This window comes from Somniosus microcephalus, chromosome 1 (assembly GCF_052327205.1).
Source record: "Somniosus microcephalus isolate GS21.2 chromosome 1, FLI_Smic_1.0, whole genome shotgun sequence".
Classification (NCBI taxonomy): domain Eukaryota; kingdom Metazoa; phylum Chordata; class Chondrichthyes; order Squaliformes; family Somniosidae; genus Somniosus; species Somniosus microcephalus.
The window spans coordinates 72837688-72852808 of NC_140987.1; the positions used below are offsets into that span (position 1 = coordinate 72837688).

The 15121-nt window shown below is 47.4% G+C and overlaps 1 protein-coding gene across 1 annotated transcript in view; it reads left to right on the forward strand.

Moving 5' to 3' along the window:
• Nucleotides 1–15121, forward strand: part of LOC147124160 (neuromedin-K receptor-like) — a 154367-nt gene that overhangs the window by 109272 nt on the left and 29974 nt on the right. Inside the window, exon 3 of the mRNA XM_085983033.1 lies at nucleotides 106–256. Within this exon, the coding sequence (XP_085839159.1) occupies nucleotides 106–256 (151 nt within the window). The remainder of the gene's footprint in view (nucleotides 1–105; nucleotides 257–15121) is intronic.

The window sequence follows — 15121 nt, forward strand, 5'->3', positions numbered from 1 at the left end:
AACCAGACAACACTGAGCTGTGAGAATTTCCTGATTTATCTGCTACACTTGCTGCCCTTTTGGATACCGGCTTGCTGCTATTTATTATTCGCCTTTCTCTTACAGATACCAAATCGCTGTGCTTGTCCTGGTATACCTGCTGCCGTTAGTTGTGATGGCTATTACCTACACCATCATTGGAATCACACTGTGGGGTGGGGAGATTCCTGGTGACACGTCAGAGAACTACCACGAGCAGCTCAAAGCCAAACGAAAGGTTAAAACAAAATATGTTATGAATATTCAGAAACAATTAAAGTTGGTTTTGTCTGACAGAATTTGTCACCGTTGAATGAACTGTTGACTGTCACATGGTGTGAAACGCTCCTGAAGTTGACAGTTGTGAGACAAACAATTCCACATTGGGATGGGATGTCCAAGCTTTTTGTCCTGGTTGCTCCGTACAGTTGCATAACATGGAGTCACAGGGCTAACACATTATTTTAATTCGCTGTTCCCATTAATTTATATATAATCTCACATTGCTGATATTAAGAAGTCCTGCATCTAGTATCTGTCTGTCGCACTCAAAAGACAAGGGGCTAGAAATTCAGTAGGCTTTGCGCCCAGTTTTCGCCCAAAGAGGGCTTTTGCGCCACTTGCTGAGCTTTCGGCGATATTCAGCGCTGCGGTAATGGCGGCGTTAGCCAGTAGCGCTGCGCCGCCACCGATGACGTCATCGGTGTGCGCAGTGCCCCGCTACCGCCCCGCTACCGGCCCAACCGCCATATTTAGTTGCGGCTGCCTCTTCCGCAGTGGCCGCAAACAGCGATCAGAAAACGGGGCCGTCCTGTAGCGTTAGTGGGGCGAGTTAAGGCGGAGGTGCGGTCGGCCGCTTTTTCGGCGGCCGCCTGCCCGCACCTCCTTCCCCGGCCTCCTCCACCCCCCCCCCCCCTGCGGCATTGCCGGCTGTTTTCCGGGAGCCCGGCACTTTTCTGTGGTGCCGGGCTCATTTGCCGGCACTAGCGAGCGGCGATCTCGCTGTTGCAGGCATCTCCCCCTTAAGAGAGGGAGGAAGGCCTTCAGTACCGCAGCCTGCCGCTCCGCAGCGGGTGGCGCTGCGGCACCTAGCGCGCCGATATTCAGTTTCAGTGCCCCAAGCGGGGGCGCCGAAACCCTTGAATAGCAGCTGCCTTCGAGTTGGGGCACTGAAACTGAATTTCCGGCGGGCGCAAGTGGCTCCGCGCGCAGCGGTACTTTCTGGGCGCGAGCGAGCTGGCCGCCCCAAACTGAATTTCTAGGCCAAGGAATTTCTTCAGAGCAACAGTCTAAAGTTGGAGTCCTCTTCACTGGCAGGCTCTTGAGACTTCTCCAGATATTGGGCCTCGGGCCTCACCATTCAGGCATGGGGGAGCAAACTATAGCCCCACCCCACGCACCCAAAAATGGTCATAAGAACATAAGAACATAAGAAATAGCAGCAGGAGTAGGTCATTTGGCCCTTCAAGCCTGCTCCGCCATTCAATAAGATCATGGCTGATCTTCTACCTCATCTCCACTTTCCTGCACTATCCCTAAATCCCTTGATTCCCTTAATATTCAAAAGTTTATTGATCTCCGTCTTGAATGTTTTTTTTATTCGTTTCTGGGATGTGCGCGTTGCATTAATTGCCCACCCCTAATTACCCCTGAGAAGATGGTGGTGAGCCGCCTTATTGAACCGCTGCAGTCCGTGTGGTGAAGGTACTCCCACAGTGCTGTTAGGTAGGGAGTTCCAGGATTTTGACCCAGCGACGATGAAGGAGCGGTGATCTACTTCTAAGTCAGGATGGTGTGTGACTTGGAGGGGAACTTGGAAGTGGTGGTATTCCCATGTGCCTGCTGCCCTTGTCCTGCTAGGTGGAAGAGGTCGCGGGTTTGGGAGGTGCTGCCGAAGAAGCCTTGGCAAGTTGCTGCAGTGCATAATGTAGATGGTACACACTGCAGCCACGGTATGCCGGTGGTGGAGGGAGTGAATGTTTAAGGTGGTGGATGGGGTGCCAATCAAGCGGGCTGCTTTGTCCTGGATGGTGTCAAGCTTCTTGAGTGTTGTTGGAGCTTCACTCATCCAGGCAAGTGGAGAGTATTCTATCACACTGCTTACTTGTGCCTTGTAGATGGTGGAAAGACTTTGAGGAGTCAGGAGGTGAGACACTTGCCGCAGAATACCTAGTCTCTGACCTGCTCTTGTTGCCTCAGTATTTATGTGGCTGGTCCAGTTAAGTTTCTGGTCAATGGTAACCCCCAGGCTGTTGATGGTGGGGGATTCGGCGATGGTAATGCCACTGAATGTCAAGGGGTGGTGGTTAGACTCTCGTTTGTTGGATATAGTCACTGCCTGGCACTTCTGTGGCGCGAATGTTACCTGCCACTTATCAGCCCAAGAATTCCAAAGATTCACCACCCTCTGAGTGAAGAAATTTCTCCTCATCTCAGTCCAAATGGCCGACCCCTTATTCTGAGATTGTTGCCCTTGGTTCTAGACTCCCCAGCCAGGGGAAATATCCTCCCAGTATCTACCCTGTCAAGCTCTGTAAGAATTTTGTATGTTTCAATGAGATCACTTCTCATTCTTCTAAACTCTATTGAATTTAGGCCCTGTCTACTCAATCTCTCCTCATAGGACAATCCCCCCATCCCTGGAACCAGTCTGGTGAACCTTCATTGCACTCCCTCTATGGCAAGTATATCCTTCCTTACGTAAGGAGACCTGTACACAATACTCCAGATGTGGTCTCACCAGGGCCCTATATAGTTGCAGTAAGACGTCTTTACTCTTATACTTAAATCCTCTTGTAATAAAGGCCAACATACCATTTGCTTTCCTAATTGCTTGCTGAACCTTCATGTTAACTTTCAGTGATTCGTGTACAAGGACACCCAGGTCCCTCTGAACACCAACATTTCCCAATCTCTCGCCATTTTGAAAAATACTATACTTTTCTATTTTTCATACCAAAGTTGGCAACTTCACATTTCTCCACATTATATTCCATTTGCCATGTTCTTGCCCACTCACTTAGCCTGTCTATGTCCCCTTGAAGCCTTTTTGCATCCTCTTTACAACTTACGCCTCACCCAGCTTTGTATCATAAGCAAACTTGGACATATTACATTTGGTCCCCTCATCCAAATCATTGATGTAGATTGTAAATAGGTGAGGCCCAAGCACTGGTCCCTGGGAGCTGGTGGACACCAGTGTGATCCACGGCGATCACATCTGCAGTAGGTGTTGGCTGCTTGAGGAACTTCGGCTCAAAGTTGATGAGCTGAAGTCCGAGCTTCAGACACTGCAATCCTTCAGGGAGGGGAAGAGTTACCTGGACACTGTTCCAGGAGGCAGTCACACCCCTTAGATTAAATACTTCAAATTTGGTCCGTGGTCAGGGACAGGAGGGTGTGACTACGAGTGAGGCAGTTATGACGATCCAGAAAGTAGCATTGGAGGAGCCCCAGTCCTTGCAGTTGTCCAATAGGCACAAGGTTCTTACTCCCTGTGTGGACGAGAGCAGGGACTGCAGGGACGATGAACGAACTGACCACAGCACCATGGTACAGGGGGCCAATCAAGTCGGGGGAGTAAAAAGAAATGTAGTAGTGGTAGGGGACAGTATAGTTAGGGGGATAGATACTATTCTCTGCAGCCCAGAGCGTGAGTCCCGAAAGCTGGGTTGCCTGCCCGGTGCCAGGTTAAGGACATCTCCTCTGGGCTGGAGAGGAACTTGGAGTGGGAGGGGAAAGATCCAGATGTCGTGGTCCACATAGGTACCAATGACATAGGTAGGACAAATAAAGAGGTTCTGCTGAGGGAGTATGAGCAGCTAGGGGCTAAATTAAAAAGCAGAACCACAAAGGTAATAATCTCTGGATTACTACCTGAGCCACGAACAAATTTGCATAGGGCAAGTAAGTTCAGAAAGATGTGACTCAAAGATTGGTGTGTGAGAAAAGGGTTTCGATTCATGGGGCACTGGCACCAGTACTGGGGTAAGAGGGAGCTGCTCTGTTGGGATGGGCTTCACTTGAACTCTGCTGGGACTAGTGTCCTGGCGAATCAAATAACTAGGGCTGTAGATAGGTCTTTAAACTAAATAGTGGGAGGGAGGATTCAGGTGAGTGGAAATTTTAAAAAGTCAAAGAGAAAGGAGAAGGCAATAGTTCAGGGTAGCGATAGGGGTAATGATAGCCAGAGTGTGACAGGAAGGAACAGAGTGTATAAATATAAGAGTGCATCAGAAAGTGGGGTCAGAGTAGGGAAAAATGGTAAAAAGACAAAATTAACAGCTCTTTATCTGAATGCATGCAGCACTCGTAACAAGATAGATGAGTTGTCGGCACAAATAGAAGTAAATGGGTATGATCTAATAAACATTACAGAGGAACTGAATATTCAGAGGTATTTGACATTTCAGAAGGAAAGGCAGAAAGGAAAAGGAGGTGGGGTAGCTCTGTTAATAAAGGATGAGATCAGTGCAGTCATGAGAAATGATATTGGCTCAGAAGATCAAGATGTAGGATCAGTTTGGGTGGAGATAAGAAATAGTAAGGGAAAGAAGTCACTGGTGGGAGTAGTCTCTAGGCCCCCTAACAGTGGCTACACTGTAGGACAGAGCATAAATCAAGACATAATGGAGGCTTGTAAGAAAGGTACTGCAATAATCATGGGCAATTTTAATCTTCATATTGATTGGCCAAATCAAATTGGCCAAGGCCCTTGAGAAAGAGTTCATAGAGTATATTCGGGATGGTTTCCTGGAACAATACATTGTGGAACCAACCAGGGAGTAGGCTACCTTAGATCTGATAATGTGTAATGAGACAGATTAATTAATGATCTCATAGTAAAGGATCCTCTCGGAAGGATTGATCATAGCATGAAAGAATTTCAAATTCAGTTTGAGGGTGAGAAAGTTGGGTTTCAAACTAGTGTCCTGAACTTAAATAAAGGCAATTACAAAGGTATAAAGGCAGAGTTGGCTAAAATTGACTAGGAAAATAAATTAAAGGGTAAGACAGTAGATAAGCAGTGGCAGACATTTAAGGAGATATTTCATAACTCTCAGCAAACTGAGGAAGTAAAGGATGGTATCAAATTGAAAACAAAGGCATACAATGTTGCGAAGATTAGTGGTAGGCCAGACGATTGGGAAATTTTAGAAACCAGCAAAGGATGACTAAAAAAATAATAAAGAGAGAGAAGATAGATTATGAGAGTAAACTAGCCAGAAATATAAAACCAGACAGTAAGAGCTTCTACAGGTATATAAAAAGGAAGAGAGTAGCTAAAGTAAATGTTGGTCCCTTAGAGGATGAGACTGGGGAATTAATACTGGGAAACAGGGAAATGGATGAGACTTTGAACAAATATTTTGTATCAGTTATCATGGTAGAACACAATAAAAGCATCCCAATAATAGATAATCAAGGGGCTATAGGGAGGGGGGAACTTAAAACGATCACTTTCACTAGAGAAAAAGTACGGGATAATATAATGGGACTAAAGGTGGACAAGTCCCCTGGACCTGATGGCCTGCATCCTAGGGTCTTAAAAGAAGTGGCTGCAGAGATAGTGGATTCATTGGTTGCAATCTACCAAAATTCCCTGGATTCTGGAGATGTCCCAGCAGATTGGAAAACCACAAATGTAACACCCCTATTCAAGAAAGGAGGGAGACAGAAAGCAGGAAACTATAGACCAATTAGCCTAACATCTGTCATTGGGAAAATGTTGGAATCTATTAATAAGGAAGTAATAGCAGGACATTTAGAAAATCATAATACAGTCAAACAGAGTCAGCATGGTTTTATGAAAGGGAAATCATGTTTGACAAATTTGCTGGCGTTCTTTGAGGATGTAACGAGCTGGGTGGATAAAGGGGAGCCAGTAGATGTAGTGTATTTGTATTTCTAGAAGGCATTCGACAAGGTGCCACATAAAAGGTTACTGCACAAGATAAGAACTCACACAGTTGGGGGTAATATATTAGCATGGATAGAGGATTGGCTAACTAACAGAAAACAGAGGGGGAAAGATTCAGTTGTTTTGCACCTCCTGTTAGCGCCTCAAGAGGGTGCTAATGGGGCGCAAAGCAACTAGCGCCTGTGCGCAGCGATGTTTGCGCCACTCGCAAAATTAACTAGATGTTTTGCAGCGGCACTAAACACTACCACCACGATCTCCTGTGCCGGCAGATCGTGACGTCAGTCGAGTGTGCAACGCCCCGGTAGCGCCCCGGACTGGATATTGAGTGGCGCCCCCTGCCTTACCACCTGCCGCTAGCAACGACAGGTTGAGGGGAGCGTTTTGCAGTCATGAAGGGACTGGGGGAGCGCTATTTAAAGGCGACCACTTCCTGCCTTTTTTTGCTGGTGACATTTTTGCACCACGCATTCTGAGAGAGAGAGACTTCTGGAGAGAGTCAACGCTGTGTGAAGGAGTTTTGGGTACTGAGCAGCACTTTGCAGGTTCATTTTGATTTGCCCTTCCTTGTATCGATTTAGAAGAGACTGTGGGGGCTGCACTCTGAACTCTTTCCCTGGGCCTCTCCATTGTTCTTTCCAGCAGATTTGATGTACGGGTCTCTCCAGGCCGAGATTCAAGGCTGCAATGAGTAGGATATGGATGGAGAGCAAAATCAACCCACCCCTTTAAGAACTGGCCGGCACCATTGTGTCTGTGTTCCATTGCTGACTGACATCACATGACCTTCGCCAGTGCTCTGAGGTAGCGCCTCACTCCTCGGCCTTTGTGCCTTAAGAGAGGTGTGTAGCGCCTGATTTAGCACTCCAATAAACTCCGGGGTGTTAAAAGCCAAGTTTGCAGTTGGAGGCGATAATTAGCGCCAGGCACTAAACTTTGCACACGGCCGATAATCGCGCCCCAAACGGGGCGATATTGAATTTTTCCCCCAGAGAGTCGGGATAAATGGGTCATTTTCTAGTTGGCAAACTGTAATTAGTGGGGTGCCACAGGGATCAGTGCTGGGGCCTCAACTATTTACAATCTATATTAATGACTTGGATGAAGGGACCGAGTGCAATGTAGCTAAATTTGCTGTTGATACAAAGATAGGTGGGAAAGTAAGTTGTGAAGAGGAAACAAAGAATCTGCAAAGGGATATAGATAGGCTAAGTGACTGGGCAAAAATTTTGCAGATGGAGTATAATGTGGGAAAATGTGAGGTTATCCACTTTGATAGGAAAAATAAAAAAGCAAATTATTATTTAAACAGAGAGAGATTACAAAATGCTGCTGTACAGAGGGATCTGGGGGTCCTTGTACATGAAACACAAAAAGTTAATGTGCAGGACAGCAAGTAATCAGGAAGGCAAATGGAATGTTGGCCTTTATTGCAAGGGGGATGGAGTATAAAAACAGGGAAGTCCTGCTACAACTGTACAGGGTATTGGTGAGACCACACCTGAAGTACTGTGTACAGTTTTGGTCTCCTTATTTAAGGAAGGATATACTTGTATTGGAGGCAGTTCAGAGAAGGTTCACGAGGTTGATTCCTGAGATGAAGGGGTTGTCTTATGAAGAATGATTGAGCAGGTTGGGCCTATACTCATTGGAGTTTAGAAGAATGAGAGGTGATCTTATTGAAACATATAAGATGCTGAGGGGGCTTGACAAGGTAGATGCAGAGATGTTTCCCCTCATAGGGGAATCTAGAACTAGGAAGCATAGTTTCAGAATAAGGGGTCACCCATTTAAAACGGAGATGAGGAGGAATTTCCTCTCTCAGAAAGTCGTGAATCTGTGGAATTCTCTACCCCAGAGAGCTGTGGAGGCTGGGTCATTGAATATATTTAAGGTGGAGATAGACAGATTTTTGAACAATAAGGGAGTCAAGGGTTATGGGGAGTAGGCAGGAAAGTGGAGTTGAGGCCAAGATCAGATCAGCCATGATCTTATTGAATGGCAGAGCAGGCTCAAGGGGCCAAATGGCCGACTCCTGCTCCTATTTCTTACGTTCTTATGTTCACCCCACACACCCAAAAATGGTCACGGCCTAATTTCTAGCCCAAAGTTTTCAGCTACTTTACTGATAGCTCAAATGAAAAAAATGTCTTTCCCTGATAAGTAAAGCATGAAATAAAAAAGTATTCATCACAGGAAAATGTAATCTGAATGTTATTGCCCTCATTCAAAGAAATGGTGATGCAGAACAATATTGATGAGAATCTATATGGTCAGCTCACAGAGGCAGAGCACTCCATTTCAAGAAATCATTTTTCGTGACCTATGAGTCATTCATCTTGGTATTTTAAGACGTAGCTTGGTTTTCGGAGAACAAGCTGAAAACATAAAACTCTCACTCATTTGACAGAAATTGGCACTAAACTGGCAGTCTCATTCTGAAGGGCTGATATGGGAAAGAGAAGATTCACACCGAGCAGTATGATGTTCTTTTGAGTTTTTAGATAACTTGTTGGTGAGAATAGAGGGAGCTTTCCCCTGCACCTGCCCTGTTCTGTATCTGAGCTGGGAATGCTTTATTAAATTCCTAATGAATTCCAATCTTGTTCCTTCTCAAGGAACTGGTCTTGTGCTATTTATTCCACCAGCTGAAACTGTTCATCACACAGGCCGCCATCTTGTAATGCTATCTCAAATCTTGTCCCACTACAGAAACCCATCAATGAAAGCAACTTCCTTTACCTCAATGTATGATCGGTGGATTTGCAGCCTGGGTTGCCCCAGCCTTGTAATCTTTAGTTAATTTTGAAATAAAAATGGGAATATCGGGCGTCGGTGAGAAAGACCTGGTTTAAACTGATGCCTTTGGGAGAGAAGTGACAGAAAGAACTTTTATTTATATAGCGCCTTTCACAAACTCGAGATGACCCAAAGTGCTTCACAGCCAATTAAGTACTTTTGAAGTGTAGTCATTGTTGTAATGTAGGGAAACACAAAAGGTAATTTGCACCTAGCAAGGTCCCACAAACAGCAATGAGATAAATGACCAAATAATTTGTTTTGGTGATGTTGGTTGAAGGATAAATGTTGGCCAGGAGTGCTATAAGATCCAGCAAAGAGGAACTAAAGTACAGTTTTTGAAATAAATTTGGGAAATTCCTCGCAGTTAATTTTGCGCTCAAACAAATGTTCCTACTAAGAGACTAGGGCCACGAAATCCGGCGGTTTAGCACCGACTGTTAAGGCCGGTTTTGATGGAAAAATGGCAGCCGACTCTCTTCCAGCAGGTCCTGCGGCCACCATTTTGGGGAGGTTGGTAGAGCTGCCGTTGCCAGCACTCGCTTCACATATTTAGATGAGGCAGATCGGGATGCCAATGAGTATGCAACGCAGATTTGACACGCGATCTGCCATTTTGGATGTCGCCACTCCTTTTAACACCCTCTCCTACTCCTGACTAGCTGACCAAGCATTCAATAGCAGGAAGGAACCCCTAGCAGTGCTATTTAAAGAGATCATCAACAATTTACAGCTGACTTGCTTTTCCAGTTCTACTGGCTCTGTCTAAGTTTGTGCAATTGTTTGGAGCTTTCTAGAGTTGTTTAAAGTTGCTGAGGTAACAGAGAGTGTTTCTGCAAGTGGAGAAGGCCTTGCTTCTCATTTAAAGGGTTCTGCTCAGACCAGTTGCTCCCAGTCATGAGGGCTCTACTTGCAGTCTCCCTCGTGCTCTAGTATGATGGGGAGATGGTGCGAAATCATTGAAGAAGAGGACAAGATACTTGCAGGGGGATGGGGAGGGCGGGCAGCAAGAGGGCTCTCAGCAGGCAGCCTTACCCACCTAGGGAGCACTTTTTGAACCAGGAGCTGTGTATTAGGAGGCTCCGGTTCACCAAGGAGGTGGTCACAGAGCTCTGCCACTTCTTGGAACGAGACCTGCAGCCTCAGATCAGGGCAACAACAGCTCTCCCAGTGGCCCTCAAGGTCACCGTGGTCCTCAATTTTTTCACCACCGGATCCTTCCACTCTGCAACAGGTGACATAGCTAACATCTCCCAGTCCATCACTGTATTGAGGAGGTCACAGAGGCTCTCTACTCCAGGAGTAGGGACTTCATTGTCTTCTCTTTGAACAGAGAGAAGCAAGATGAATGCGCATGTGACTTTGCCAGGATAGCGTGCTTCCCCATGGTGTAGGGTGCCATCGACTGCACACTCCTGGCTTAGCGGACACTGTATACAAATCCTGAGATGTTCCGTAACTGCAAAGGTTACCACACATCATGATGGTGAATGCCCGCTATCCTGGCAGCAGTCATGATGCCTTCATCCTGCGTCAGTCCGGTGCATCAGCAATCTTCCAGCCACCACGTCAAACCCTAGGGTGGCTGCTCGGAGACAAGGGCTACCCGCTCTGCACCCAGCTGATGCCCCCCCTCCACAACCCCACCACTCCTGCACAGCACATGCTGCCACAGGGAACCTCATCGAGTGGTCCAGTGGGGTGCTGAAGCAATGGTTCTGCTGCCTAGACTGCTCGGGAAGAGCCCTGCAGTGCTCGCCAGAGCGGGTGTCCCATATCGTGGTCATATGAGAGCCGCTGCCACTCCCCCGGTGCGGCGCCTCAGCATTCTAGCAATCCATTGGAGCACAGATTGCTGGTCTGCTGCGACACCCTGCAAGCCCCTTTCAACTCTCGTAAACCCAGCGACGCTGGTAGCAGTCTGAGCTTCCACTGCAGCAGTGAGACATTAGGTCACTTCTGCCTGTGCTCCAATGGAAGCTGCGACATCGCCCATCACACCAACCAGCATATCTGCGTCCACAAGGTCTCTCATGGAGTTGCCCATCATTTCCATTCTGGAAATCATGGGCTCCAAGCTCTGCGCAAAGACCTGTGCAATGTTGGAGCCGGACTCCTCCATGCTCCTTGACACTGACAAGAGATTCTCTGGCAGGCTTGCCATTGCACCTAGCATTTCCGTGTGCATGCCCATCACCCTTCTTCTGAAGGCTGCCCCATCGAGGTCCTCATCTGAGTCCTGTGGAGCAGAACTCATGCGCAAGCTTGCCCTCCAGGGAGCTGACACCCAAGCTACCCTTTCCCCCTGGCCTGGCTGCAGCCCACTCATGCCTGGTGACTCACCACATGTAGATGCCACCTCCTATAATACCCTCTAAAGTCCGCACAGTGCCATTTACTGAGCTCGTGCCAGTGTGTCATCGTCTTCTCCATCAGTCTTTTCCTCATGTTCAGGGACAGGTTGGCCAGGTTGCAATTGTTGCATATCTGAAAGCAGAAAGGCACAAGGGTCGAGTTGTGGTGAGGGGAGGGAGGGAAGCAAGATCTCCATGCATACACCATCAGCAGCTTGTAAGTGAGAAAAGATTGTGGGATGTGAGAAGAAGGATTAGGTATGAGCATACCATCAAAATCAGCAATGCTTTCCACTTCTCCGCCCGCCACGGACTCTGTCACAGCCCCGCCAATTATTTGGAACACTGATTCCTCCAGGTCAGTTAGGTTCTCAACCCTCACTTGGCCACCTCTGCGGTTATGAGCCATATCTTCCTGCAACAGTAAGGGAAGTGTGTCAGTGAGTGTAGTTTGGTTTGGGTGATATGCCTGCCATGGTTGAATGGCAGTGTGTGCAAAGTCGGAGATGTGGATGTGAGTGTTGCAGCAGTGGTAAGTGTTTGAGGGTGAGGGGAAGCTATGAATGTGAGGTATGAGTCTTGTTTGATCAAGATTGTTGGTAGGTGAGTGATGGGGGTGTGGTGCATTGAGCAATGGGCAGATTTCCTTGCCCATGCTTAACCTGAAGCTATGAGACTCCATGGGGTCCGGAGTCAATGTTGAGGGCCACTCCCTTCCAACTGTATACCACCCCTGGTGGGTTTGTCCTGCCGGTGGGATGGTGATGGTGGTATCTGGGGTATTGGCTGGAAGGTATGATTCTGTGAGTATGACTATGTCAGGCTGTTGCTTGACTAGTCTGTGGGACAGCTCTCTCAATTTGGCACAGGTCCCTCGATGTTAGTCCGTCCAGTTTTATTCTTAATATTGTTTTTGTAGCAGATTGTTACAACTGAGTGACTTGCTAGGCCATTTCAGAGGGCAGTTAAGAGTCATCCACATTGCTGTGGGTCTGGAGTCACATATAGGGCAGGCCAGACCAGGTAAGGATGGCAGATTTCCCTCCCAAAAGGACATTAGTGAACCAGATGGGTTTTTACGACAATGCGGTAGTTTCATGGTCACCATTACCGATACTAGCTTTTTATTCCAGATTTATTTAATTAAGTGAATTTAAATTCCCCAGCTGCCGTGGTAGGATTTGAGTTCAACGTCTCTGGATCATTAGTCCAGCCGTCTGGATTACTAGTCCAGTAATATAACCACTACACTACCGTTCCTGTGGCTAAACTTTATTGGCCAGTAGATGGCACCCGATTTTGGCCACCCCCCCCACCCTCCCCGTTGATGCTAAGCCAATCAGCAGCATGTTAGGAGCTGAGATCAGTGCTGCAATCATGTATATGAAAAGGCAACACAAAGTTTGCATGCTGCGCGCACTACAGTACTTAGAACAGGCAGAGGCAAATAACGCTGGGTGGTGCCCCCACCTGTTTTCGGGCCTCATCCAATTTCTAGGTCTAGGACATTAGTGGGCTGACTGCCTTTGGTACCTGACTAGCTAATGCATTGACATCCTTTGTGGAAGTAATTGCTCTACGCCAAGTAGCACAAAATGGGCACAGCGAATTGCCAGCCCGTGTTACACCACGCCCAATTTTCTTTTCCATTAAAGTCAATTCATGTCCTGTTTTAGTGCAGTCAAGACCCTGTTTATTTTAAAGAGGTTGAGAGCTGCGTTAAACTAGCACACAAAATAATTTTTAGCAAAAGCATTGACCAGTGCATGGACAAAGCAAATTACGGCCTGGATTTTCCTCCTTGGAGGGTCAGGTGGGACTTCTGGCCGCAGTGACCCTAGCCCAATTTCCCTCTTGCGGCTCAAGTCTAGAGGTAACATAGGCATGGATGAGGGTTTCAGCAGCAGATGAGCTGAGGTAAGGGTGGAGACGGGCAATGTTACGGAGGTGGAAATAGGCGGTCTTTGTTATGCTGTGGATATGTGGTCGGAAGCTCATTTCAGGGTCAAATGTGACATCAAGGTTGCAAACAGTGCGGTTCAGCCTCAGACAGATGTTAGGGAGAGGGATGGAATCAGTGACTAGGGAACGGAGTTTGTGGCGGGGATCGAAAACAATGGCTTCAGTCTTCCCAATATTTAATTGGAGAAAATTTCTGCTCATCCAGAATTGGATGTCTGACAAGCAGTCTGACAAATTAGAGATCGTGGAGGGATCGAGAGAAGTGGTAGTGAGGTAGAGCTGGGTGTCGTCAGCGTACATGTGGAAACTGACATTGTGTTTTCGGATGATGTCGCCAAGGGGCAACATGTAGATGAGAAATAAGAGGGGGCCAAGGATAGAGCCTTGGGGGACAGCAGAGGTAACGAGGCAGGAGTGGGAAGAGAAGCCATTGCAGATGATTCTCTGGCTACGTTTAGATAGATAAGAATGGAACCAGGCGAGTGCAGTCCCACCCAGCTGGACAACGGTGGAGAGGCATTGGAGAAGGATGGAGTGGTCAACCGTGTCAAAGACTGCAGACAAGTCAAGAAGGACAAGGGGGGTTAATTTACCTTTGTCACAGTCACAAAAGATGTCATTTGTGAATTTGATGAGAGCCATTTCGGTACTGTGGCAAGGGTGGAAACCTGATTGGAGGTATTCAAACATGGAATTGCGGGAAAGATGGGCACGGATTTGGGAGGCGACAACACATTCAATGACTTTGGTGAAGAAAGGGAGGTTGGAGATGGGGCGGTAGTTTGCAAGGACAGAGGGGTCAAGGGTTGTTTTTTTGAGGAGAGGGGTGATGATGGCAGATTTCAGGGAGAGGGGGGCAGTACCTGAGGAGAGAGAAGCGTAATGAAATAAATTGTCGTGCAGATTGGCCAATTTTTTTTGATGAATAGGATTTACTGCGTTAACACTCTGAGCAAAAGGGGAGGACAGATCGGATAATCCACCATGGAGGTTAGCACTGGAACCTTTCTCCTTCTTTCAACCAGAAAATCTGTAGTGCTGTAGGCTGATCATAGCGCTCCATACCTCCATGTCTGATTGCCCGAACTGCCTTACTGTCGAGCAGCACGAACGTCTAACATATAGGAGGCGATTTTCATGTGGTTGCAGTAAATGGCCGGGCAGCGGGCAGGGTGAGGGGGATCCAGTGCAATTTTTAGGTTGCTCCTCATTAACACACAGTCAGCGAGCTGCCAGCGTGAAACTTGCTCCCCATAGGCAGCTCGCCAATGGGAAGCGGGTAATCGGGCCACTCGTCAAAGGCCCACAACTTTAAAGGGGAGTTGCATTTTTCGCTGGCAACAGACAGAAGCGACAGCATGGCCCAGCAGGCAACACGTGCACAGAACCTACAACTGTGACTACATAAGCTTTCAAATCCGTTAAGGTGGAAAAATATCTCCAAATGTTCCATCCAGTATTACCTGACAACAGCTGAGAATCCCTTTAAGTATCGCTGGAATGGCCGCCTCCCGACTCGGACCATCCATGGCTGGTGGGCAGGAGCAGCAAGGGGCAGTAGTTGGCCAGCGATTGATGAAAATGGCTTCGGGATCTAAATGATGTCACTTGACCCCAATTTGCATGTAGGTACGAGCCTCCCACCTTTTTCCAATGCGAGCTCTGACCGCCTAAATACAAGTCCATCCAAAAATTGGAACAGGCGTCAAAGCAGCGGTAAATCATAGGATTAGCAGGCGCCTCGTTCTGGGCCTATTACCGTCCTGTTTTTTGAGTGTAAATGGGGGAGAGATTGAGATGAAAATCACCCCACATAGAGATATATATTTTGCTGGAGCTGTTGTATAGTTTGTTGGCACAGCACCTGTGGAAGACTGCGTTGGTCCATTAGATTTTCTTGTGGCTCTGCATTTTGTGGGCGTATTCAGTAGTTGGGACAACTCGGCCCTGGTCTCTGGGGTTCGTTTGGGCTGGTGGGTTCAAGTGGGCTTGCCTACATTAGCTCTTGGTCCTGTTGCTTGGGTTGTTACCTTTTGCGTGGTTTCTGAGGAGTCACTCTTGTTGGCTT